We start from the raw sequence: 27270 nt of genomic DNA on the forward strand, positions 1-27270 counted from the left end.
GCCATCCAGCCCTTTCCCCTGCTCAGGGCTGGGGCTGGACGGGGTTTCCTCCCATCTCCCTTCTGCACCCGTCACATACACGACTTCTTGGCCCAGCCAAGCAAGTCCAGGCCACAGAATGGCACCAGAGGGTTCTGTGGTCAGCCACCCCACCTTGAGGGCAGCATGGGCACCACGGGGTGGAGGGAAAGGGGAAGCCGCCAGGAGCCCCCAGATGCTTCTTGCTGGCTGCTGCTCCTGCCTCGGCAGCTGCCCCACATCCTCCACCCAGGCCCCCACTCAGAGGCTCCGCGGCCCAGCCAGCCCCCAGCTGCTCACAACGATTCAGTCTCCCTCCCTCACACGGGGAAAGCACAGCAGGGATGCGCGGAAAGAATGTACCTGTAGATGTGTACATACCACAGTGCTGTAATTTTGTATGTAGCAATCATGTAAATACATGTATGGATTTTATAATATACATATATAAAAATCTATAAAGGCATATTTTTAGAAAAACAGCACACCACTGCTTCTTTTGAAAATAGTCTGAATAAGAATAAAATGAATTTCTACAGAGCTTCCTGCCTCCGTCTATTTGCCGGGGAGGGGGGGTTGGTCCAAATGTAGACGGTATGCCAGACTCACCACTGGCTGCTGCTGAAGAGGTAGCACTTGTGGGTTCCCCTGCACCTGGGTCACTGCAGATGCCGGTAGTTAACCAAGGGATGTGGCCAGGAAGGGGGGATCCTGCCCTGCCCCTCTCGCCTGGCACTGTCCCCTGCCAGCGCTGTTTCCCAGGCCAGCAGGGCCCTAAAGCTTGGCAGAAACTTCAAGCCAGAAAGAGCCACTCCAGGCAAAGGCTTACACTGCATCTTTCCAGGCATGTGGAGAGTAAACACGGAGCTTCCCCTGGTATCTTACCACATGTGCTCCCAGCCAATGCATCCAACTAGGGGGAACTCAACTTTGGACCACCTGTTCATGGAGAAAGCGGATCTGGCTTCTGGAAGTGTCCCAGGCCTCGACAGGCTCCTGTGCAAGACCTAGACCAAGAACAGGGAAGAGCTGGACACTCTGGGTGGAAAGAAGCCAGGCCCACTCAGAGCACATCTCTGGAGGGAGAGCAGACAGACCCTGGAAGAAAATTTGGCAGCTTGAACCTTTATTTTTAGTATTTTTTTAAAAAGCATAATTAGAAACTTTCAATACAGAAATAATCCTAGCAAACCATTTAAAAGTGGTGGTGTTTGACAAGTTCACATCAGGTCCACTAGGACGTCGGTCCAGCCCTGATCCCCCACCCCCACCCCGTATCCCCCATTCATGCATGTAACAGTGGGACAGGCACACTGCCATGACCAAAATCACCCCACCACCTGGGGCTGGACGTCCAGCTGCCAGAAGCCATGGGGGCTCCCAGCCTGGGCTGGAAGCTCCCAGGACCAACCCCCCCCCAACTTATTGCTTGAATTTGCAAGCACACCCCTGCTGGCCTCGCCTGATCACTCGGAGGCAAGCATGCCCCCCACCCACCAGCACAGTAGCCCCCAAGCACCAACACATCCTCACAGGGCCCATGGCGAACCAGAACAGTCACAAGGACGGAGACCCCACTTCTGCCGCCCCCAGACCAGATGAGGCTGCCTTCTGGTCAGCCCTGCAGCCCCTCCACAGTACCCTCCTTCCCAGGCCCACGGAGCTCCCCCACCCCATCCTGTGGCTCCAAAGTGAAGGCCTGTCCCAGCACCACCAGCTTTTGGCAGTTTGGGCAAGTGGAGAGACAGGTGAGAATAAACCCCCAGTTTTTATTGATTAAAAACCCATCCACAGTGCCAACATGGAAACTGCAGTGTGATCTGTGATGTGATTGTCCAATCACGGCTCTGCCTGGAAATCACCTAGGAAAGGAAATCTAAGGAAACACATCCTGGAATCAGTTCTTCCCAGGTTACTTGATCCCTGTAGGGGAAAGGGTAATGAGGTGTTCGGGCTGGGGGCTGGGGAAGCAGTCATCAAGTGCAGATGACCCTGGTTTTTCTCCAGGGGACTAGGGGTCAAAACTGACCGCTCCCAGCCATTCCTTCCCATCTTGCTACCTTTGTCCTGACAAAGATTAGGACAATGACTGGGGGCTGTCCACGGTCCCAGCCCAGAGGCCCCAGGCATGAGAGCCCAGCCCCACAATGGCAAGAAGCCATTCGTTTTTGTTTTTTTTTTTTTTCTAAAAACAATGGACACAAAGTGGGTTTGCCCCAACTTTTGCTGCTCTGCCAATCAAACCTCAGGGAAAGAAAATAATTGTGAGGAAATTCACTGATCTGGCTTCATTCTCTTGATCTCTTAAAATACTGCTCCTGCAGCCCCCATGCCAGCCCCATCTCTGCACGAACCTACCCCAACCTTTCTGATGGAACTTAAACCTCTTGGTAGAAATGAGAAGCCATGGCTCCCCTGGGTTTGGAGCTCAGAAGCATCTAGAAGGCAGGACAAGAAATCTGTTGGCCAAGGGGCAAGACTGACCACTTCTGGAACCGCAGGGCCTCAAGGCCGGGTTCCCCAGCTCCCAGAATGGCTGGGCGCAGAACAGGGAGGGAAGGGAGCTGGCACAGGCCCCGGAGAGGGGGCAAGACCCTGCGTGCCAGGGACAGAAGCTGACAGCCTGTCGGAGAGAATGAGCAACACGGAGCCCACTCCACTGGCGCAGGCTGGCCAAAGATGCAGCTAGAATGTGACGCTGTCTCCTCAGGACGCTGCTTGTAGTAAGATGGGCTGGGGAGGGGCGCAGGGAGGGTCCGTTGCAGCAGGCTGGCATCAAGGAGGCAAAAGCCAGAGCAGGACGCGGTGTGCGGCCGGGTAGAGCAATATACACTATGTACAGACTCTGTGAATCAGTCCGCTCGGCTGGCAGCGTCCTTGCCAGGTCCAGGCGCCTTGGCCGGGGAGGAGGGGGCACCAGTAGGGAAGGGCGGGCTGGTCCAACACCTTCTTGGCACTCGAGGGGGAAGGGGGAGGAAGTGCCGATGGCGCCTCCCGATACAAAAACATGGAGAGAATTCTTTAAATAACGGCACGAAACTGAGACTGTCCCCCGAGGAACCCCCGTGGACCTCGGGCTGGGGGAGGGACCGCAGTGCAGTCTCTGCAGTGGACTGGGCGGCATTAGCAGCATCGTTTCTTTCGTTTACTGTTCTTCGTAAGCTTCACCACGTCGTTCTGTTGTTGCTGCTGCTGTTTCGCCAGGTTGTCTTTCTTTGCTCGGAGGACCAGCTCCGTGATGCAGTTGAACATCTGTGGAGAGGAAAGAGGAAGGGCCGGCCTCAGACCTGGCCAGGAGGTCCCTGCTGGCCGCACTTCCTACCTGTGAATGTTTGGTATGTATGTCTTCAAAGCCTATTCTAGAAGGAGGTGGTGAATTATTTTATTTAAAGGTCAAAAAGGAACCACATTGCTAAAACCCTGTCTCTACAAAAAATACAAAAATCAGCTAGGCGTGGTGGTGCACACCTGTAGTCCCAGCTACTCGGGAGGCTGAGGTGGGAGGATCACTTGAGCCCAAGAGAACGAGGCTACAGTGGGCCATGAACACACCACTGTACTCCAGCCTGGATGACAGAGTTAGACCCTAACTCAACAAATAAGTCTGAAAAAAGGAACATCATCAAAGGCCCCCCATGAGCGGTGTGGCTTGGGGAAGTCAATCTCACAGGGGTTCACAGGGGTTTTCCAGTCCTTTTTTTTTTTTTTTTGAGATGGAGTTTCGCTCTTGTTGCCCAAGCTGAAGTGCAATGGTGCAATCTCGGCTCACCACAACCTCCAACTCCCAGGTTTAAGCAATTCTCCTGCCTCAGCCTCCTGAGTAGTTGGGATTACAGGCATGTACCACCATACCCGGCTAATTTTTTGTATTTTTAGTAGAGACAGGGTTTCTCCATGTTGGTCAGGCTGGTCTCAAACTCCCAACCTCAGGTGATTTGCCTGCTTCGGCCTCCCAGAGTGCTGGGATTACAGGCGTGAGCCACCAAGCCCAGCCTCCAGTCCTTTTTTTTATAGAGACAAACCCCTTTCCTTCAGCTGGAATCCGGTGACATGACAGATGAAAGTGCCCTGGCCCTGTTCATGGACAGAGGTGACCCAGGGTCTGCCCACTCCACACCACCTCACGGCATGTGGGGCCCAGAGAGGTGAAGTCACTGCCCAGTGTCATACCAGCCCCACCCACAGGCCCAGGTGGACAGGCCAGTGTCAGGACACCAGCCTGACCTTCAGAGAAGAAGCCTTGCTCCCTGCCACTGTATGGCCCATGTGCCCCGAAGCAGTGGGGATCCTCAGCTTCCCATAGGCCTCTGAGCTCCACACCCCACAAGGCGGCCAGTAAGGCAGAGGACTAGTACAGAAACTGCTTGGCTTTGATATGGGACAGAGGTTTACTCAGCTTCTTACTAGCTGGGTGGTGGTCCTTAAGTTACTTCAACACTTAGAGCCTCAGTTTTCCTGTTTGAAATGTGTGAATAATTGTACCCACCTTAGAGGACTGCTGAGCTATGAACTAAGATCATTAAAGGGCCTGGCACATAGTAGGCACTCAGTAAATGGCACTTACTAGGACATTTTTTTTTTTTTTTTTTTAAGATGGGGTTTCACCAAGATGGCCAGGCTGGTCTTGAACTCCTGACCTCAGGTGATCCACCCACCTTGGCCTCCCAAAGTGCTAGGATTACAGGCGTGAGCCACCGCGCCCGGCCTACTAGGACGTTTTCTATTGGCCATTTAGATGCCTCGAGCAGGCCAACAGTGAGAAGAAAAGGGCCACGGGGGTGCGGCAGAGCCAGTGACCCAGGGCCTCACCTCTTCCACGTTGACATTCTCCTTGGCGCTGGTCTCGAACAACTGGATCCCCATCTGCCCAGCAAATTTGTAGGCATCTTCTGTCTCCACCACCTTCCGCTCAGGGTCATCATTCTTATTGCCCACTTCAAAGCAAGGCAGAGTCAGCGCAGCCCTAAAGGGCACAGCTGGCTGTCTCCCTCCCCCGACCCGACGCCCACTTCAGCCCCTGGGCACAGCCTCACCTAATATTCGGCACACATCATCACAGTTCTGGTTGATTTCGTGAAGCCACCGCTTGACGTTGACAAAGGACTCGGCACTGGTGACGTCGTAAACTACAATGACCCCGTGGGTCCCCCGATAATACCTGTAGGGCCAGAGTGTGCGGCAGCACTTCAGCCCCAGCAGGAGCCACCCCCTTGCCAGGACCCGCCTGCCCACATCAGGACAGTGACCCAGGAAAGGGGAGGGTGGCCCTGGAGCCTGGGCTCTCGCCCTGCTCAGCAGAGACCCGAGCCATGCCCAGAGGGCAGGAGAGGCTGCAGCAGCAGCACTGGCTCCCCCTGCCTGCCCCCAGGCACCAGTAGGGTGGGATAGCCAGCCCCTTGGTGGCAGAGCAGGTCTGAGAAGTCACACCATGCTGTTCAGAGTCTGCTGCTGGCTTGAAACATCTTTGAAGTTCTTGCTTTATTTTGGGATTTCAGGCAGTTTTTGTATTTGACATCATGTTATCACTGTCTTTGAACATTCAAAAAAAAATATTTTCTCCTCAAACCCGTTTTAGAGAAACGCGTTTCCAAGAAGCCACACCATCATGAAGCCCTGGCAAAGTCTGTGTCCCCTCCCCTGGGGCAGGTAGGCATCTCCCTTCCTGCTGCTCTTGGCTCATCTGTGCAAGTGGCAGGAAAAGCTTGGACACCACACAAGCATCTGGGGATGGCTGGGGAGAGGGGCCAGCAAAGCCACCACCCACACATGCAGACCCCAGGGCCAGCCAGGGGAGCTGGAAGGAGACATCAAACTCTCCTCTCCAGACCCCATCTCCCCATTCATCCGAATGGTACAGAAAGACATCAATCCCCAGAGGAAGACAGGACCATAGCCTCCGCTTCCCTCTGTCGCAGAGCTGGAGGCCAGAGAGCAACCCTGCCCTGAACTGTGCAATCAACCAGAGCCACCTCTCTCCTGCTCTCCCCAAAGCCGCAGGGACCTCCTCCCCGAGGCTCCTCAGGACACCACACAAACCACGAGTGGACAGGCTGCTTCCTCCCAGCCTTCTGGCTGCCAACTGCTCCAGCCCTAAGTACCTCCACCCTGACCAGCCCTGGGGCAAAGCCCAACCTGCCCCTGCCCCTGCCCCATTCTGGCTCCACCCTCAACACCGCTGCTGGGATTTCCTCCCAGGGCTTCATTCTGCCCACAGCTTTGCTTCCAGGACGACATCGCTCCTTGGCTTTGGGGGAGCTGTGACAATCAAGTTTTCTTGGCACTGGGCCCAAGAACCAGCTCTGGCCTTGGCAGCAGCTGTGGAGAACAGCCGGCTCAGCACACGGAACGGCGTGGCGGACGCCTTCCAGAGTGAGGGAGCGCTGGAGCCGCAGGAAGAGCAGAGGAAGAGCAGAGGAAGCGCAAGGAGTGGATGGCTCTGCAGACTCTCCTTTGCTGAAGATGATCAGAGATACCAAGAAACACCTACAGCCATGGCCCTGGCGCAGAGCCCCAGTGGCTCCCTGGGCGCCTCCGCCTCATCTGAGGCCCAGAAAAAGGGCTTTATCTGAGAGCAGAGAGTTCGTCTGTGGATGAAGTCAGGGGCTCAGAGCTCTGGCTAGGAAGGTCCGGAGCACTGAGGCTTCCCATGGCCACCAGGAATCGCTTTCACTCACCAGGACTCTGCTCTAGGCCAGGCTCAGAGCCGGGGGCTTGGTATCCATTACCTTACTAATCTCTGCAGCCACCTGATCCAGGAGACCTCAGGATGGCCATGTGACCAGCGAGGGATCTGACTCCCAGGCCCAGCCTTCCTTGTCACTTCTCCCCTCACCTCCACCCCACCCACACCTCTCAGCACCAGCAAACCTCAGCTTCTGAGAGCAAGAACCCAAGAGGGGGTGACCACAGGGCTCTTTCCCGCCAGGCTAATGGGACACAGTTTCAGTTTCTCTTTTAATGTCCTGCATCAGAAAGTCACACTACTGTATCCTGACTGCCCCATTCCCAAAAACTCCGAAAACTGACTTCCCCAAAACTCCTTCCTTCTTTGCCAGTGACCATCACAGGGCATCGAGACTTCCAGTGAGCCCTGCAGGGCCTCCTGCCTCGTGGGGGCCAGAGCGGAACTCCTAAGACAGAGCTACCACTCCACTTCCCCAGACAGGCAGGATGGCAGCAGGAGTCCGGCCACTGCCCACAGGCCACCCCTTCCCAAGCCCCCTGGGAAAATCCCATGCTGCTCCCAGGAAGCCGAGTAACTCTTCCCAGCTCCCCACGGAACGGAGGAACCAGTTTACCCTCTTCCCGCCCTGCCCAGCCCGGAAAGCAGGTGACTTCATGGTGGCAGGGAGGGGCTATGGCTCCTCCTGGTGAAAGAGCCTCGGACCCTCCAGGCCCCACCGCCCTGCCCGGGGATTCATTCCTCATAGCCATGGGCCTCCCAACCTCTGCTGCCCCAAACCTCTGCCTGGTTTTAAAGCACAGGATGGGGCGGGAAAGCAGAGTACCACCTGCCCAGCGGAGGAGGGCCTCAGCAGCCTCAACGCCAACCCTGAGTACCCCTCACCCCTGCCCCCCAAGTTAGGAGGCTTGATCCTCCCTGGGCTTGTTTTCCTGTCCATAAAATGGAGATAGTCACAGGCCTCTCCACCAGGATTAACCGAAATAAAGCAGGTGGAATCCTAGCGACAGGCCCAACCCAGAGCAAGGTCAGCGCCCAGACCAGCTGACCCCAGCATAAAGGCTTGTCTTGCCTGGGCCTGCAGCCCCAGGCTGCCCAAAGCACTGATGCCAGCCCTGCCCAGCATCCTCCACAGGTCCTCAATGGCAGCTGCCGAGACATGCAGGCCACAGAGCCCCCGCTCACAGGCTCATCAACCATCACCACACAGGCTGCACCCAGAGACCCTGGAACTGTGAGCACCCAGGGATGTGGGCACCACGGGCTGCAGCACACGTGTGCTGTGTGCTCAGTGCAGGGTGAACCCAGTGACAAGCTTTCTGCCTTGGCTCCAGCCCCACGAGCTGCCCGCCCAGTGCGCCTGTCCCTCCTCCAGCGGCCCTACTCTCCCCCGCACTCCCAGCCACCCATGAGGGCACTGCACCCCACACTTCCCACCTCGGGAAATGCCAAGGGGCCAGGGGTGGGCTGCCAGCATGGGGTGCACCCGGCTTTCACACTGCAGGGAGGAAGGGGGCCGCTGGCCGGGACTTCCTCATTTGCCTTCCTGAGGCCACTTCTAGAGGTGCTGCTCGAGAGAGCCGAGGAAGTGCCCATGAAGCCAGACAGCTGCCCCCAACTCTGCACAGGCCGCTGTGTGGAGCGCAGGCTCGAGCACTGGGAGGGACCCCTCCAAGGTGCTCTCTGTAAAATGGGATCACAGCAGCTCCAGGCACATGGAGCTGCTAGACAGCACAACCCAGCCACTCATGTTGACACCCTCAACAGAGTACCTGGCCCCCTCCACATGGAAGCCAGCCCCAGGGCAGGCCCTCAGGGAAACAAGCACAGAAAGCCTAGGCAAGGTGCCTCAGGACACACAGTCCAACAGCTCCAAATCCCCTTAAGACCCTGCTCCTTCCTAAAACCTGCTCCACTAACAAGCCAGTGGGAGCTGCTCCAAAGGACACTCCCATCTGCGCTGCCGTTTCCCTCTGGCCTGCAGCTCAGCCACAAAGGTGGCAACCCGTGGGCAGCCGGATTTCCCAGGAAACAGCTTTAAGGGTAGGGAAGGGCCTAATGACACACACCAGTGTCCCCTCTAGACAGCGCCACCTCCAAGGCGGGTGATGGGGCCTGCCCAGGCCAACTCTAGCTTCCACAACTGACACCTACCAAGAGGAATTGCCAGTGACTAAGTCCTGGGCGGGCAGGGCACGTCACAGCACCCTAGCAAGGCAAACACTACGCTGCTCCCTCTGTAAGGTGACGGTGTGGCAGGCCGGAGGGTCGGCTGACTCTCCAAGGGGACAGCCCATGGCCACTATCTGGCCAGACTCCACCACGGTGCTCAGCACCACCCACCGCCCCCACCGGTAGTCATCCCCCATTCCCTCACACCTTCAGGACGAGGAAGGCTGCAGCCAAACACCACCCACTACAGCCGACAACAAGCTCACTTCCTGACAGCCTCGGGGACCCACTGGTGACATTTCCACCATGACCAGGCACCGGTTGCTCAACCGTGTCCACAGGTCAGTGGTGCTGGTGCCGGCTGAGTGGGAGTGGGCGTAGACTCACGTGGAGGTGATGGTGCGGAAGCGCTCCTGCCCCGCCGTGTCCCAGATCTGCAGCTTCACCTTCTCCCCGTTGATCTCCACAGTCCGGATCTTGAAATCCACTCCGATCGTGGTGATGTAGCTGCCTGCACACACACGGCAGTTAACAAGGCCCAGCACAGGTCTCCCTGCAGGCCCCCAGCCCCACACTGCACATGACACACCCCCAGGCTCCCGCACCCCCAGCTCATGACATGTGCCTGGCACATTCTAGGACCCAGGGACACAGCCCTGAACAAGGAACACGAGGCCCCTCCACCCACAAGTAAAGTGAAGGGGGGAGGCAGGATGCCAGGAAACAAAGGGGACAATTTCTGAGAGTGAAAGTGACATGCAGGAAATAAAGCGGGATGGGAGCGGGACAGGATCTTTTAGAGTGGCTAGGTGGGGACACGCCAGCTGTGTCTCAGAATGGTAGACCTATGGCGGGCATACTCTGGGTTTTTCTTTCCTATTCAATTTAAAAATTTTTTATGGCCCTCAAAATTCACCTCCAAACACACAAATAGGTCATGAGCTGCAGTCTGAAAACCACCGCTCCAGGCAGGGGAGACAGCAGCAAAAACAGCCACAGGTGGGATTACGTGAGGTCAAGCCCTAGGCCCAAGGCAGGCAGAACGTGGCAAGGCCAGATCTTGGACCTGAGTGCCACTTCCAAGAATGTCAACTTTCTCTCGTGTGTGATGAGGAGGCACCAAAGGGTTTTCATCGGGGTGTGAGATGCATTTTAAATAGCTCTCTCGCAGCATCTGTGAGAAAAATTGATTTTTTTTCGAGACAACACGTCTCATTCTGTCACCCAGGCTGGAGCTGGAGTGAAGTGGGACTGCATCCTTGACCCTCCTCAGGCTCTGACAATCCTCCCACCTCAGCCTCCTGAGTAGCTAGGACTACAGGCACATGCTGCCACACCTGGATAATTTTTTTTTTTGAGGTGGAGTCTAGCTCTCTTGCCCAGTAGTGTCGTGGCATGATCTTGGCTTACCACAACCTCCACCTTCTGGTTTCAAGTGATTCTCCTGCCTCAGCCTTCCAAGTAGCTGGGACTACAGGCATGCGCCACCATGCCCAGCTAAATTTTTTCTGTTTTTTTTTTTTTTTTGAGTAGAGACGGCCAGGCTGGTCTTTACTCCTGACCTCGTGATCCGCTGGCCTCCGCCTCCCAAAGTGCTAGGATTACAGGTGTGAGCCACCTCGCCCAGCCTTTTTTTTTTTGAGACAGAGTCTCACTCTGTCACCCAGGCTGGAGTGCAATGGCACGATCTCAGCTCACTACAACCTCTGCCCCCCCGAGTTCAAGTGATTCTCCTGCCTCAGCCTCCCGAGTAGCTGGAATTACAGGCTGCTGCAAACCGCACCTGGCTAATTTTTGCATTTTCAGTAGAGATGGGGGTTTCACCATCTTGGCCAAGCTGGTCTCAAACTTCTGACCTCATGATCCACCCACCTAGGCCTCTCAAAGTGCTGGGATTACAAGCGCAAGCCACCACGCCCAGCCTGAAAGATGGATTTGAGGACAATTTCTAGCTGGAATAATTGTCCAGTCCAGCCTTCCAAAGCCTCACACTAGCAAGAGCACAACTTCTCACTACATTTGGGGCTTACGCTGTAACAGTACAGGAGATACCACGCACAGACATAATTATGTGAAATGTGGCAAGGGCGTAGGAAAGGTCAAATTCCAAGATGGGGTGGAGAACAAGGCAGGCTTCAGGGAGGATGTCATATCTGGGCTTAGCTTGAAAGAACAGGTAAGACTTCAAAGGTTGACATTAGGTAGGGAAAAGATGTCCCACTCAAAGGCAAATAGCCGAGGCAAACCCACAACCAGAACTTTGGAACAACAAGGAGTGCGGCCCAGCGCCTCGCACAGTTAGGCTCTCCAGAAACAGCTGGGGGGTAACAAACGAGCAAGCCAAAGAACAAAAGAATGACCAGGTGGTAGGATGAAGCCAGAAAGCTAAGCTGGAAACAGACCATGGAGCCAGTGGTTCTCAGCTGGGATGACTCTCTCCCTCCAAAGGACACTCAACAATGTCTGGAGACATTTTTGGGTGTCACAGCAGGGGGAGGGGAAGTGTTGCCAGCAATCAGTGGGTGGAGGCCAGGGATGCCACTCAACATCCTTCAACACGCAGGACAGCCCCACAACAAAAATCACAGGGCCCAAAGGGTCAACAGTGTTCCAGTGAAAAGCTTGCTGCAAACTCTGCTCGGGTGAGAGGGCCACCGTTTTTTTGGGGTTTTTTTTGAGACAAAGTCTCACTTTGTTGCCCAGGCTGGAGTGCAGTGGCATAATCTCCACTCACCATGACCTCCGCCTCCCAGGTCCAAGCGATGATTCTCCTACCTCAGCCTCCTAAGTAGCTGAGACCACAGGTGCGTGCCACCACACCTGGCTAAATTTTTTGTATTTGTAGTAGAGGTGGGGTTTCACAGTGTTAGCCAGGATGGTCTTGATCTCCTGACCTCATGATCCACCCACCTTGGCCTCCCAAAGTGACGGGATTAGAGGCGTGAGCCACTGCGCCCAGCAGGGGCCACTGTTTTTAAACAGAGAAAAGACCGTGCTGGACACACGCATTAGCAGTTCAGGGTGGGTGAGGGTTGCCATAATGCTTCCAGGTAGAACCAACAGCAAACTGAGATACTGGTAGTAGAAACAGAAAGTGGGAAGAGATTGCAAAAACGAGCCCTCCAAGCATCAAATGCTGATTAGATGGGGAGGAAGAGGGGCATTAAGGAGGAAGAGGAACATTTTTCAGCATAATTAGAGGCTGTTAATCAGTTATAATTCTTGAACAGAAGGTAACAGCCAGCTACAACAAATAGCTGGCATTTATTGAGCAATTACTTAGTCCCAGGCACTGTAACCTGTATTATCTCAGGTCATCCTATAACAACCCCATGGGGGAAGGACCATTATGATTTCTACTTTACAGATGAACTGAGGTTTAGTCACTGGCTCAAGGTCACACAGAGAAGCCATTGCTTTCCAACACCACACCACCAGTGAGGATACAGGGCCAGTGTCAAGGAAAGAAGAGGGGGGAGCAAAATCCACTTTTCCACCAAGAGAAACATCAGCCATGGAATCACTTTCTAAAAGCAGCTCAGTCATGTCAGAGGGAATATTCCACAAGACAATCAATCAGAGACGCCAACCCCACCCAAAGCATCTGTAATGAACCTGATGTATTTAACAAACAAAAATGTGTTCAGCTGGGCACAGTGGCTCACGCCTGTAATCCCAGCACTTTGGGGGGCTGAGGCGGGCGGATCACAAGGTCAGGAGATTGGGACCATCGTGGCCAGCATGGTGAAAACCTGTCTCGCCGGGCGCAGTGGCTCAAGCCTGTAATCCCAGCACTTTGGGAGGCCGAGGCGGGTGGATCATGAGGTCGAGAGATCAAGACCATCCTGGTCAACACGGTGAAACCCCGTCTCTACTAAAAAATACAAAAAATTAGCTGGGCATGGTGGTGCGTGCCTGTAATCCCAGCTACTCAGGAGGCTGAGGCAGGAGAATTGCCTGAACCCAGGAGGCGGAGGTTGCGGTGAGCTGAGATCGCGCCATTGCACTCCAGCCTGGGTAACAAGGTAACAAGAGCGAAACTCTGTCTAAAAAAAAAAAAAAAAAACAACAACAAAAAAATCTGTCTCTACTAAAAATACAAAAATTAGCTGGACATGGTGGTGCATGCCTGTAATCCCAGCTACTCAGGAGGCTGAAGCAGGAGAAATGCTTGAACCAGAGAATCAGAGGTTGCAGTGAGCCAAGATCACACTACTGCACTCCAGCGTGGCAACAGAGGGAGATTCCCTCTCAAAAAAAAAAAAAAAAAAAAAAAAAAAAAGTGCTTAATCTTACCAGTGATTAGGGTAAAACAAAGGTAAACAAGTTAGCCCCTTCTGCCTATCAGCTCAACAAGAATGAAGACAGCTACTAAGATCCAGCATTGATCACGGTTGACAAGGGGCACTTTCCACCCTTCAGTGGGAGTGTGAATTAAATTACTCCAGCATCTTTGAAAAACAGGTTAGCAGTACCTTTGAAAATTCTTGGTGCATACACCCCGCAACCGGTAACCCCACTTCTACAGAAACACACACACAAGAATAAATATCAGCCAGGCTCTATGACTCACACCTTTAATCCCAGCACTTTGGGAGGCCGAGGTGGGTGGATCACCTGAGGTCAGGATTTTGAGACCAGCCTGACAAATACATTGAAAGCCCATCTGTACTAACAATACAAAAAGCAGCGGGGTGTGGTGGTGGGCACCTGTAGCCCCAGCTCCTTTTAAGTTGAGACAGGAGAATTGCTTGAACCCAGGAGGCGAGATTGCAGTGAGCCAAAATTGCGCCACTGCACTCATCTGGGAGACAGGGCAAGACTCCATCTCAAAAAAAAAAAAAAAAGAGTAAATATCGACTAAAGCCCAAGGAGCTAAGCATCACTGAAAACAGACACAACCCGAAGCCAGGCACGAAGTAAGAGCACTGTCAGTGCGCTATGTGGTGCGCCCAAGCACAGAAAGCGCCCCCACACTCAAATGAACCCAACGGCCTGCATGTGGAGCGCAGAAAGAAGCTGGAAAGACACACTCTGACCAGAGGCTGCCAGGGCAGCACAGGGGGCAGGAGCAGGGACTGCGCCCGGATGACACCCTTAGACGCTGTTACGGTAACCTTCCTGTTTGGACCCTGGGTGGGAAAATGATGGGCTAGCCAAAGGGTTTTTGTGAGCAGGTACATTTAGACCACAGAGACTTCTGACGGAAGCTCCACCAGGTCCTAAGGCCCACTCCATCTTCTTCCCTCCTCTGGCAACCAGAATGAGACAGTTCCCAACATTAGGCAGAGGCAAGTGTGTTCCGGTGCCAGGGAGGGGATGTCAACAAACAAACAAAAACGACCCCCCAGCAGGACTGCAGGGGAGGACTCACCTGAGAAAGTGTTGTCTGCAAAACGCAACAGTAAACTGCTCTTGCCCACACCTGCAAGAGAGAAAACACTGCGATGAGGGGGGCAGGTGGGTGCCCTCCCTCCAGCCCCGGCCCTTCTTCTGGGAGACGATGCCAGAGTCCCAACTCTTAAGAAGCTCAGTGGGACCCAGCTCACTTCTCAATGCTCTTTCCACCTCCCTGAGCAGCCACACACCAAGAACATCTCTTCTGCTCGATCCCTGACCCTTTCCTTCGTCCTTGTGTGACAAGCTGTTCCCAAATCCTCTGGGGGAAGACATGAGAAAGGGACTGGTATGCAGGCCCTGGGTGAGGGCTGGCCCAAAAGCAGATGCCAGGAGACAAAGTAGAATGAAGGTCAATCACACGGAACAGTCCCCAAGTGCATCTTCAACACGGTCCCTAGAAAAGTACATGCCACATTATGGCACATCAGTTAGGGAGCGACCTGGAATGAGGAACTGCAGAGCGGGAAGGGACCCTTGATATCACCAGGGCTATTTTGCAGGTGAGGAAACCAAGGCCCACACAGCTAGAACTCAATGGCCTCCATCTTCCCAGCTGATGGCCCCGCTGGGTGGGCTGGTGGAGTGGAGGGTCTGCCTTATACCCATCAGGGCAACAGCCCACATGTGCTCAGACCATGCACCAGCCACAGCAGCTCCTGGCTGCTTAGAGCACAAACAGGTATACATCTGGCCTCACCCACTTTTTTTGTAAAGAGATGGGGTCTCATTCAGTCACTCAGGCTGGAGTGCAGTGGTGCAATCATAGCTGACTGCAGCCTCAAACACCTAGGCTCAAGTGATCCTCCAGCCTCAGCCTCCCGAGTAGCTGGGACCACATGTGTACACCACCAAGCCTGGCTAATTTTTTTTATTTTTAGCAGAGACGGAGTCTTGCTATGTTGCCTAGGCTTAATTTTTTTTTATCTTTTGTAGAGACGAGGTCTTGTTATATTGACCGAGTTGGTCTAAAACTTCTGGCCTCAAGCAATCCTCCCGCCTGGGCCTCCCAAAGTGCCAGGAATTCAGGCATGAGCCACTGGGTCCAGACCTGTCCCCTTGACTTCAACTCATAGTGCTTTCAGCCTGCCAAGTGCACCTGTCCCATGTCCTTCTATCCCATCCCCAATCTCCAACAACCCTGACACCAGGCAGTTAATTGACCACAAAGACTTCACACGCATCGGGCCATCTGTGTGGTAAGCCCATGGATGCCTCTTTGACTGTATTTCCAGCCACATCTCTTGAGATGAGGACGCCCAGGCTCAGAGCTGCTGAGTAGCCGGCCTAAGTGCTTCTGCAAGAAGCAGTAAAGCTGAGATCCGCGTCCAGGTCGGACTCCTCCAGAGCGCTAACACTCCTCCCAATACACACTGCTGGGAGTCTGGCCTCTGGTTCAGGAAGGGGGAAAAAAATGTGTGGGGGCTCCTACATCTCACTCCTGTTAGATTTTCAATGAAAATGCCACGGGGCCGGGCGCGGTGGCTCAAGCCTGTAATCCCAGCACTTTGGGAGGCCGAGGCGGGTGGATCACGAGGTCAAAAGATCGAGACCATCCTGGTCAACACGGTGAAACCCCGTCTCTACTAAAAATACAAAAAATTAGCTGGGCATGGTGGCGCGTGCCTGTAATCCCAGCTACTCGGGAGGCTGAGGCAGGAGAATCGCCTGAACCCGGGAGGCGGAGGTTGTGGTGAGCCGAGATCGCGCCATTGCACTCCAGCCTGGGTAACAAGAGCGAAACTCCGTCCCCAAAAAAAAAAAAAAGAAAAAAAAAAGAAAATGCCACAAAAGCTATGAAATCCCCTGAAACAAATTGCAGATTTTGAGCATAGGGTCTATTTGCAGGAGAAGCCCACAGCAATTTTTTTTTTTTTTTTTTTTGAGAGACAGGGCCTTACTCTGTGCGGTGTGATCACAGCTCACTCTAACCTTGAAATCCCCAAGTACCTGGGACTACAGGCATGTGCCACCACACCCAGCAAACTTTAAAAAAAAATTTTGTAGAGATGTCGTCTCGCTATGTTGCCCACACTGGTCTCAAACTCCTGGCCTCAAGCAATCCGCCTGCCTCAGTCTCCCAAGGTGCTGGGCTAACAGGCGTGGGCCACTGCAGTCGGCCCCCACAGCTTTTATTAGATTCTCAAAAAGGGAACTGCCTCCACCCCCACACCCCCAGGTAACCAAAGTGGCAAACCACTGCTGCAGCTGTATTTCCCTAAGCCTAACCCAGCATCCTCTCTGGGCAGTCCTCTAAAGATCCCATCTGGGAACTTCTCCCGGTGAGTGAGCTGCCCCAGGATGCCCAGAAGAACTTGTTTCACTGAGTAAGCCTGCATCTTATTTTCGTAGACAGGCCGGTGTGAGGCTCTCCTGGGCAGGCAGATACTGCTCAGCCCCAGGTCCACAGCACTCATGCTCAGAGCCACTTCCTCCTTGCTCCGCCATGAGGCTTCCTGCTGAGCCCAAGGAGAGCCCGAGTCCCAGGCTGGGTCCTTCACAGCGCTGTGCCCAGCACCGGCGCCCCACTGGCCTCACCGCCTCCTCTGCTTCCTCCTGGAGCCTTCTGGGTCCAGCTTACTCAGCTAAAAGCTTGAGTCTGTAAGTTCCTCTAGGACAGAGCCCTCGTCTCACCCGCCCTGTGCATTCACAGTGCTGTAAGCCGGCCCTGGCACTTAGGTGCCAACCAAACACTGCTTAATGAATTTCTGCCTAAACAAATGCCCGCCGCGCTGACGGCTCTGCTGTCTAGCGCTACCACTGCAGCTCAGCAGGTGCCTAAGCAGGGGTTTCCAAACTTCTGCAGGGCAGCAGACTCCTTTTCTTCATTCAAGTTTTACCCAAATCCCATGTCTAACACGGCTCTCTCTGCAATGACACAGTAGTGTCCCCTCCAGCTTGCCCTTTCTAGGTCCCCATACTGTCACCAGGCGCCTCGGCAGAGCAGTTAAAAGCCACTAGGCTGCAGAAAGACCACAACCATCACCACCTTATCTGTTGCTCTGGACCCAACACCAATCTCTAACACTGTTCTCCCTTTGAAAGGAACAGAAATCCACCCCAAGAAATGCTACCCCCTAAATATCCCTAGAAGAAGCTTCCTCAGAAACACGAGCTGCAGCCATTGCCCCACAGCACCAGTGTCAGGGCAGGAGCAGAGAGCACCCGTCAACCTTCACCATAGCTACTGCCGAGGCTGCCCAAGGCCCACATCAGTGTAGCCCCAGCCAGTCCAGCCCGTCGTCGTCTTTTTTTTTTTTTTTCTCTGTCACCAGGCTGGAGTACAGTGGAGCGATCTCGGCTCACTGCAACCTCTGCCTCCTGGGTTCAGGCAATTCTCCTGCCTCAGCCTCCCAAGTAGCTGGGATTACAGGAGCCTGCCACCACGCCCAGCGAATTTTTGTATTTTTAGTAGAGACGGGGTTTTGCCATGTTGGCCAGGATGGTCTTGATCTTTTGACCTCGTGATCTGCTCACCTCGGCCTCTCAAAGTGCTGGGATTACAGACATGAGCCAACATGCTTGGCCTTTTTTTTTTTGTTTTTGAGATGGGTCTCACTCTGTCGCCCAGGCTAGAGTGCAGTGGCCTGATCTTGGCTGCAACCTCCACCTCCCGGGTTCAAGCAATTCTCCTGCCTCAGTCTCCAGAGTAGCTGCGATTACAGGCACCTGCCACCACATCCAGCTAATTTTTTTGTATTGTTAGTAGAGACACGGTTTCACCATGTTGGCCAAGCTGGTCTCGAACTCCTGACCTCAAGTGATCGCCTGCCTCAGCCTTCCAAAGTGCTGGGATTATAGGAGTGAGCCACAGCACCCGGCCTTTACCCCTGGCTGCTGTATCTGGTCCTCACCACACCAGCCACACACACATCTTCTCCTTGCCCTGCTCCTGCCTGGGATCTGGTCCCCTTACTCCTCTCTGCTTCAGTTCCATCTCTTGAAGAGCCCTAGACCTTTCAGTGAAGTGTTCTCAATTTTTTAAAATTCTGAAACAGGGTCTTGCTCTGTTACTTAGGCTGGAGTGCAGCAGCGCAATCACAGCTCATTGCAGTCTCAACCTCTCAGACTCAAGATCGTCCCACCTCAGCCTCCCAGGTAGCTGAGACTATGGGCATGCACCACCACACCCAGCTAATTTTCTTAATTTTTGTAGAGACAGGACCTCCCTATGTTGCCCAGGCTGGTCTCAAACTCCTGGGTTCAAGTGACCCTCCGCCTCAGCCTCCCAAAATGCTGAGATTATAGGCATAAGCCACCAAACCCAGCCTTTTTTTTTTAAATTTTTGAGACAGTGTCTCACTCTGTCACGCAGGCTGGAGTACAGCTGTGTGATCATAACTTACTGTAACTGTCAACTCCTGGGTTAAAACAATCTTCCTGTCTCAGCCTCCCACGTAGCTGGGACTATAGGTTCTCACCATCACACCCAATTGATTTTTTTTTTATTTGAGATGGGGGTCTCACTATGTTGCCCAGGCTGGTCTCAAATTCAAATGATCCTCCCACCTCAGCCCCCCAAAGCACTGGGATGAGCTACTGTGCCCAACCATGTTCTCATTTTTAATCCTGCCTCAGCCACTACAGTACCTCACTCTATAACCTCACACAAGTCACGCCCCTCTTTTAGCTTCAGTTTACTCATCTGTTAAGTGAAGGACTAGCTCCATCTCCGAATGAGGATGGCTGATCTGAGGGATGCAGATGAAATGCTGTTACAAATCAGACCAGTATCAGTACAAGGGAAAGTATAGACAGTAAAGAACCTTAGGCATAACGAAGAGATGCAGAGGTCGAGGGAGTCTACTGCAGAAGCATGCACAATGTGCAGAGTGGGCAGACCTCTAGATGTATGAAGAAAGAAACCAGCTTTCATGGAGGGCCTGTTGTTTGCCAGCCCTGACACCAGCTGCTTGCACACATATTAGCATTGAGGTGCAGTAGCTCTGGCTTTGCCTCTGCTGAGCTGTGTGATTTGGGGCAAGTCAGTCACCTCCTCTGAGCCTTAGTTTCCCTTTTTTTTTTGAGATGGAATTTCACTCTTGTCACCCAGACTGGAGTACAATGGCATGATCTTGGTTCACTGCAACTTCTGCCTACTGGGTTCAAGCAATTCTCCTGCCTCAACCTCCCAAGTAGCTAGGATTACAGACACATTCCACCATGCCCTGCTACTTTTGTGTTTTTAGTAGAGAGGAGGTTTCACCATGTTGGCGAGGTTGGTCTTGAACTCCTGACTTCAGGTGATCCGCCCACCTCGGCCTCCCAAAATGCTGGGATTATAGGTGTGCGCCACCACACCTGGCCTTAAGCCTTAGTTTCCTTATTTGACAAACCACACAGACCGTGGGTAAGAATAAGCATCTGTGAAATCATTTGATATACCTTAAGGAGGCATTTGCACAAGAAGCCCAGTTCAGGGGAGTGCGTGATGTCAGTCTCTGTGCTCGGCCGCCAAAGCTTAGTTTGGACTTCCACAGCTACCATCTCCCAGCATTGTATCTCTCTGTCAGGAGAAATCAAAGAGCACAGCGTCTATCTCCTCTACAACCCACGCCTACATAACTGACCTAGGAGCTAGACCACATAAATCTTGACCCAATGAGTCTTCTCCCACACCTAACTTCGGAGAGAAAAATAAATTCATCATACAAAATGTACTGTGAGAAAGCAGGCCAAACCCATCCCCTGGGTTTTACAGAGAAGCGCCAACAAGCTCCATCTTCCTGCTGAGTTTAGGCTTTTCACTGTTGGATATCAACGAAGAGGTCCCAGATGTCTTGCAGAGGGATAAAGGCTCCTGACCATGGCAGGCTGACTGTCACTCCAAAAAGAAAGAAATGGCCCGATGCCAGTCCCTCAGAACACAGGCCAGGACTGCAAGCAAATCATGTGGAGGAAGAAGCCTCAAGACCTTGAAGAAAGCCAAAGGCCTTCTTCAAGAGAACACTCCAGCTTGCCTGGTTTCCTTTCATTCAAACCATAACCAATCAGTCCTCCCCCTTTCTAACTCCTTCTCCAAACACAGTAACTCTTCCATCTACCTGGTTAGTCCCCAACTTTCCCCCCTATCTCTCCCTTCCTCCAGCAGCCATGGAAACCTCAGCCATCCTTCACCTGATCCAAACCACCAACCACATCTCCATCCAGCTTTACAAGTGAGGCCAAAATCACCCACTTCCCTGACCCAGCTCTGACACTGCTACCCAGCACCCCGACACCCCGGGTCTCACCACTCACTTGATTTGATCCCCTTTCCTTAACAGTCCAAGTCTTCTGCCTCCAAACACATGACAGCCCTCCCCACACTCAGCTCAGGTCTGGTCTACAAACTAAGCATGCTCCCGAGACTCTTTCATGGACATCGTATAACCCCAGCATCTCAGCTACACTCTCATAAACCTTCTGGGGCCTGCCTCCCTGAGCTCTTGGTCACCCCATAAACCTGCTTACCTGCCATACTCCAAACAGCTCCAAAACCCTCCATCTTGTTCCAGAAACCAGTCTATCTTTTCTAAGGGCACTTAATATTCATTCATTCTGCAAATATGTCTTAAGCACTTACTGAGAAGCCGGCACTGTTCTAGGCACTGGAGCTACAGCAGTGATCAGGAGCCCTCAAGCAATGTGTGTGTGGCCAAAGCACTTTTATAATTTTGGCTGCCACACCCCCAGGACCCCTCTGTATATAGTAGCGGAACAGCAAACAGTGAGGACTCACTGTGTGCTAGGAGCTGTGCACAACACTGCACAATCTCACTGAATACTCACATCAACCCCATAAGGCAGATCCAAACATCATTCCATTTTACAGACGAGGAAACTGAACCACGCAGAGATATAACTATAATTCAGCGGGAATGTGCCAGGCCCTGTGCAAAGCGCTTTACCCGCCTTACCTCATTTAAACCTCATGGCAATCCCATGAGGCAGGTTCTGAGAACGTCCTCTTTTTAGATGGGAAGAAACTGACACTTACAAAAGATACTGATGATAATGACAGTAGTGAATATTTATTTCGAGCTTACTTTACCAGGTAGGACGCTGAGCACTTTTTCTACTTTATCCCATGGAATCCTCACACCACCCAGGAAGGCACGTCCCCGCTTCTCAGATGAGGGAACTGAGGCTCAGGACGGAGAAGTAACTTGCCCAAGGTCAGCGAGAGGCAGCTGGTAGTCCCGAGACTCGAACCCAGGTCTCTCCAGCTCCAGAGATCGCGCGACTTGACCAAGGTCACACGTGAAGCAGGGGCAGGCGCGGTGACTGGACCCGGCTCGCTCGGACCCTTCGCCCCGCGCCCCAACCACCCCTCAGCGCGGCCCAGAGCCCCTCGGCGCGCCCCTGGAGCCCAGACCGCCGGGCAGCCCCGCCCGCCTTCCCCGCGCGGGCCGCACCTCCCCGCCCGCCTGCCGCCCCGAGGCCCCCGCGGGCCGCGCCCGGCAGGGCCCGCGCCGCCTCCGGCCGCTGCGGCCCTCACCGCTGTCGCCGATGATGAGCAGCTTGAAGAGGTGGTCGTAGTCCCGGGCCATGGCGGGCTGGGGCGGTGCGCGCGGGCGGGCGGGGTCGGTACTGGCCTCGCGATCCGCAGCTCCCTCCGGGCTGCTCCGGCAGCGGCGGATCCACTTCCCGAACAAACAGCCGGAACTGACAGAAACACCTCCCTCTGCTCCCCCTTCTCCTCCTCCTCAGCAGCCGCCGCCGCTGCCACCGCCTCCCTTCTTCCCGCCCCGCCCCGCCACTGCGCAGGCGCAGCGTCTGGCACCGCCTTGCGCAGCCGCAGCTCGAGCCAGCCGCAGCCCGAGCCGGCCGCGCCCTCGCCGCGCACGCGCCCTGGTGGCGTCCCGGCGAGTGCGGGCCAGTCTTTCTGGCGTGTCCTCCTGGAGCGTCGCAGCAGCTGTCCGCGGCGCTGAGAGCTGTCGGAGCGGTGCCGCTGTCGAGTCCCAGCTGAAAGAAGCCCAGGGTGCCGAAGAAGCCCGGCCGTGAACTTTCTCTCTCCCTCATCTTCGAGACCCGCAAGCCCTGCAGAGAGGAAATGACAAGCACGCCGCGACCGTGGGGCGGGGCTCACGCGAGCTCCGAGTTTCCCGAGTCCGGGGCTGGGGACATGGAAGGCAGAGTCGCGCGGGGAAGGCCCGGCACCCCGCCCCTTCCGCACCGACGCTACCCCCGCGGAGCTGGCCCCGGCCCCGAGCCTGTGAACTGGATGCCGAGGGCGGCGGGCGGCTGCCTAGTTACGCAGAACTGGAGCTGCCGGCGGGAGCAGAGCTGCGAGGCTGTGGGGTTTGAGGGCAGCGCGGGGTCGAAATCCCATCCCAGCGCTGTGACTTCCAGGAGCCCATGTTGCCTCTTTGGTGGAGGGGAGGGAGTGGTCCAGGTTCAGAGTCTTGTGTAGCTCGGAGCCGAGCCTGGGAGCTGAATGACCCATTGTGCAAGGCGCACCTCGGAGACTGAAAGTAACCGCTTCCCGTGCTTCAATTTCACACCACCTGCAGATACACTTCTCAGAATCTGCGGCTAGGAAGACCTGGGCCGCCAGAAGCAAAGCATGTGCATTTTATCATCAGCCCCGGGTTTCTCGTTTTAGAGTGAGTTCCCACCTGCCCTACCTGAAACACCTGAAAGCAGTATGCCCCCACGGCCATCCTCACTGCAGAACTGCAGAGGGTTTTAAGCTCCTATTTCTTATAGCCCTGTCCCTTTCCAGGCGGGTATTTGTTGGATATTTCTACTTTTCTATCAGACTTCCTTTCGGCTTTATAAAAAACAATGCCGGGAGGTTAGGCAGGAGAATCGCTTGAACCCGGGAGGCGGAGGTTGCAGTGAGCCGAGGTCGTGCCATTGCACTCCAGCCTAAGCAACAAAAGCGAAACTCCGTCTCAAAAAAAAAAAAAAGCTATGCTTGTCCTTAAAATTATGTGCAGAAGTTTACTGAAAAGTACAAGTTACTATTTTTCCTTCTGAAGTACTCCTCACAGGTAAACCCTGTTAGTTTAACAGGTAACCTTAAAATGCTTAACACATACTTGTTGAATGAGTAAGTGCCCTCAGTGAATTTCCTTTGCCTGTACAAACAAAGGTATGTACCTTGCTTTTTCTCTTTAACAGTACACTTGTATCATTTAACAGCTGCGTGGTATGGTACTCTGATGGTTGTACTTAACCACTCTGCTATGAATAGTCACTCATGTTGTTTATATTTTTTGGTTATTATAAACATTGTTGCGGGTGGGATCATTGAACAACACTCAAGCCTTGAGTAGTTTTTCCAGGAGCTGAGAATCAGTGTGGTGATGTCTAAAAAACATGAGCTTGGAATCTGAAGGTACTGGCTAGGGAGAAGAGCTGCTCATGTGCTCCTGATAATAGAAAAGTCCCCCTTGGTCTGGAAGGTTGGGGCCATCCTCTGACTCAGCGGTTTTAGGAATTTTATAGGGTGAGAAGGAAGTTGCCCAGCCCTGACCAGCCAGCGAGGCAGTAGGTCCTCCCAGCTCATCTTCACAGCCTTGGCTGGAGTCAGGAAGACTGGTTTCAATGTTAAGTTTGGAATCCTGGCCTCCATCCCTTAAAACCTTTGTGATCTTAGATAAGTCACATCACACTATCTCAGAGCCCCTGTTTCCTCACAGAACGGTTATTTTAGAGGTATGTTTGTAAATTACCTGGCACATGTAGGCATGTGACTGACAGTAACCAATGTTACTCAAGGTCATTGTGCACTGACTCATTCATACTTTGAGCCATTTCCTGTTGTAGGCTATAGCACACATTTCCAGCTTCCTGATAATAGGGCTGCAGGGTATTTTGGGGAAATAAATCAAAATTGGCCATTAAAACCAGATTCCTGACTTTGCCTGGATATGTCATCTGGAAAGCAATCGGCATGAATTCTTCATTTCTTTGGTAACTGTTTAATGAGTGCTTATGTGCCACGGATTGCAGAGGGTGTAAGAACAGCCTTTTCCTTCCAGTTTACAGCCTCATCAGAGTTAAGACATACTCATGAGGAAATTGAAAATAGAAGACAATACAGTAGATAGAAAGCTGTCAAATACACAGTCTAGACTTCAGAGGAGGAAAGCTATCACTTTTAGCTAGAATAATGGGGAAAAGATTTCATCATAAAGATTTCATGATAGCACTGGAATATGAGAGCTTTGAGTGTGTATTTAGACAGCTGCTGTCACAGCCTGTGAGAATCCTCAATTTTGGCTTGTAAGGGGAATTCCCTGCAGGTCAGGGTATGTGCCTGGCATCTCAAAATGAATCAGCACATTTTCCTCCGGAAACATTGTTATAGATTTATTTAAACCACAGTTCCATGATGAGTTATGTTAAACTCTCTCTCTCCTTCTCACCATATGTGTATGTAAACTTTTGTGACCTAACGTATCAGTGTGTCCTGTGATTGGGAACTTTGTTCCACTGCTCTGAACAACTAACTTACAGATGAACTTTTATACCACCACCTGTGTGCACATTAGAAACTATTAACACAATGAGGAGGCATTGAAAGTTTTTGAGCAGAGGAGCAATCTCAAAATACTATTTTAGCGAAGTAATCTGACAGGAGTATGCAGGATGGATTTCAGCGGCAGAGCTTTAAAGGTTATTGCTGAAGCCTGGGTGTAAGGTAACAACAGGGACAGATGCAAAAGGCAATACGCAAACAATATCAACCAGACAAAGCAGATTCAAAAAAGAAATCATGTAATTTACCTGGTAACTAGATTCATTCCTTAATTCAGTAAATATTTGCACAGTTACTTGGTGTTACGCACTATGCTGGACCTAGAGGCTATGACATGAACAAAACCAAGCTCCTGTCCTCATAGAGTTTACAGTTTAGTGGCGGAACAAGTCATTCATTCATTTGACAAATATTTGATGACCTACTGTATGCCAGATGTTGATCTAGGAGCTGAGGACTCAGCAGTAAGTAACATTTTAAAATGTTAAAAGCTTTTTTAGCACTTCCATTCTGATAGGGAATATGGGCAACAAGTATGTCCAAGGAGAAAACTAAAGCAGGACACACTGAGGTTTGCAGAAGGAATGAAGCCATGGGGGCGGTAAGAGGTTTGGTGGTGAATTAAGAGAAACAGCAAAACTGATGAAATATTTTTCAGGATAGTGGAAGTAGAGGATTAGCAGCCAGGGAATAATAAAGAGTGAATATTCAGAGGGAAGATGGCTAAGTGCATTTCAAAGAGCTTAACTCTTGACAACAGCTGGGAAGTAAGGTGTCACCACCCGGAAGGCAAAATGGGTAGAGGAGAGGGGGACTTCAAGGCTAGTAGTCAGGGATGAAGGTCAGTGCGGTGGAGGTTGCAGGGACCCGTGAAATCCAGATTTGGGTCAGCAACATGGATTTCAAAGCTGCTAAGTGCTAGGTAGCAAGGGAGGGAAAGTGTGCTGTGATCACCCAGGAAGGTAGCAGTGGGTGGTGAATCAGAACTCAAGAGAAGGCAGGTAAACTGACCAACAGGGACCTTAAATTAGGAGCAAGATGGGGACCACTCAGCATCCTGATCCAAGAGGGAAGGAGGAGAGGCCATGGCGCCTGATCTCTCTGATGGAAGTGGAAACGGGCCCTTTCCCCCACAACTGCAAGCCTGATGCCACACCAAGAGACTTGGCAATGGGCCTTGTACTGCCCTTATGTGGCCCCCAGAAATCTAATGAACACAAGTTCCATGATTCCAGGGACCATAACTTCATCTTTGTGTCCTCTGGAGACCAGGTACGTGGTAGGTGCTTGATGTCGAGTTAAAGTGAACCCACACATAGAATTTGAGAGTTGGAAAGAATGTCAGAAACAACTAGTTGAACCCTCTTGAGTTCACTTTTTGAGGTGTGGGCCAGATTTGAGGTCTAACTCGAGGTCAGCTTCTTCCCCGACTTCAAACCATTTAGTAGGAATTTTCTCACTCAACTTTTATATTATTAGATCAGTGGTTTTGCAAGTGTGGTCTGAGAACCGCAGGGCTCCCTAGGACTCTTTCAAAGGACCTGCTAAGTCAAAACATGTTCATAATACTCAGATGTGATTTGCCTTTTTCACTTTTATTTGCTTACAAGTATACAATGTTTGCCAGAGCCTACATGACGTGTGATAGCAGGCCAAATGCAGAGCTGACATGTGAATCCAGACTAAGTTAGAGACCTGCCAAAATGTGGAACAATGCCACTTGACCAATTCTGATTCTTTTTGTTTTTGAGACAGTCACCCAGGCTGGGAGTGTAGTGGTACAACCATAGCTCACTGCAGCCTTGACCTCCTGGACTCAAGTGATCCTCCCACCTCACTTTCCTGAGTAGCTGGGACTACAGGTGCACGCACCACCATGCCTGGCTATTTTGTTGCTGCTGTTGAGATGGAGTCTCTCTCTGTCGCCCAGGCTGGAGCTGGAGTGCAGTGGCACAATCTTGGCTCAGTGCATCCTCCACCTCCTGGGTTCAAGCAATTCTCCTGCCTCAGCCTCCCGAGAGACTGGGATTACAGGCATATGCCACCACACCCTGCTAATTTTTGTGGTTTTAGTAGAGATGGGGTTTGCCATGCTGGCCAGACTGGTCTGGAACTCCTGACCTCAAGTGATCTGCTCACCTCACCCTCCCAAAGTGCTCGGATTACAGGTATAAACCATCGTGCCCGGCTGCTATTTTTTCTTTTTTTTTTTTTTTTGAGACGGAGTCTTACTCTGTCACCCAGGCTGGAGTGCAGTGGCATGATCTCGGCTCACTGCAACCTCTGCCTCCCGGGTTCAAGCGATTCTCTTGCCTCAACCTCCCGAGTAGCTGGGATTACAGGTGCGTGCCACTACACACAGCTAATTTTTTATTTTTAGTAGAGACAAGAGTTTCTCCATGTTGGCCAGGCTGGTCTCAAACTCCTGACCTTGTGATCCACCTGCCTCGGCCTCCCAAAGTGCTGGGATTACAGGCATAAGCCACTATGCCCAGCTTTTTTTTTTTTTTTTTTTTTTTTTTTTTTTTTT

General features: G+C 52.7%; 1 protein-coding gene and 1 pseudogene across 3 annotated transcripts; both read right to left on the reverse strand.

Annotated features, from left to right (window-relative positions):
• Positions 1-1122: 1122 nt before the first annotated feature.
• Positions 1123-21988, reverse strand: LOC116525564 (ras-related protein Rab-35). 2 transcript variants are annotated; one of them, XM_032241482.1, is made up of 6 exons: positions 21750-21988; positions 14247-14297; positions 9260-9383; positions 5052-5176; positions 4828-4952; positions 1123-3270 (listed from the first exon to the last, which is right to left on the reverse strand). In XM_032241482.1, exons 1-6 carry the CDS (start codon positions 21799-21801, stop codon positions 3142-3144), a joined length of 606 nt encoding a protein of 201 aa, XP_032097373.1. In that variant the 5' UTR covers positions 21802-21988; the 3' UTR covers positions 1123-3141. The 2 variants fall into 2 exon arrangements, with proteins under 2 accessions (XP_032097373.1, XP_032097384.1); XM_032241493.1 differs by lacking the exon at positions 4828-4952 and having other exon boundaries at positions 3164-3270.
• On the reverse strand, positions 1125-3142 carry LOC116525556 (annotated as a pseudogene). Its single transcript, XR_004257725.1, has one exon. The product of XR_004257725.1 is annotated as an uncharacterized LOC116525556 (transcript).
• Positions 21989-27270: the final 5282 nt, after the last annotated feature.

The sequence above is a fragment of the Sapajus apella genome, unplaced genomic scaffold, assembly GCF_009761245.1.
Source record: "Sapajus apella isolate SASKATOON/1434 unplaced genomic scaffold, GSC_monkey_1.0 scaffold2, whole genome shotgun sequence".
In the NCBI taxonomy this organism is placed as follows: domain Eukaryota; kingdom Metazoa; phylum Chordata; class Mammalia; order Primates; family Cebidae; genus Sapajus; species Sapajus apella.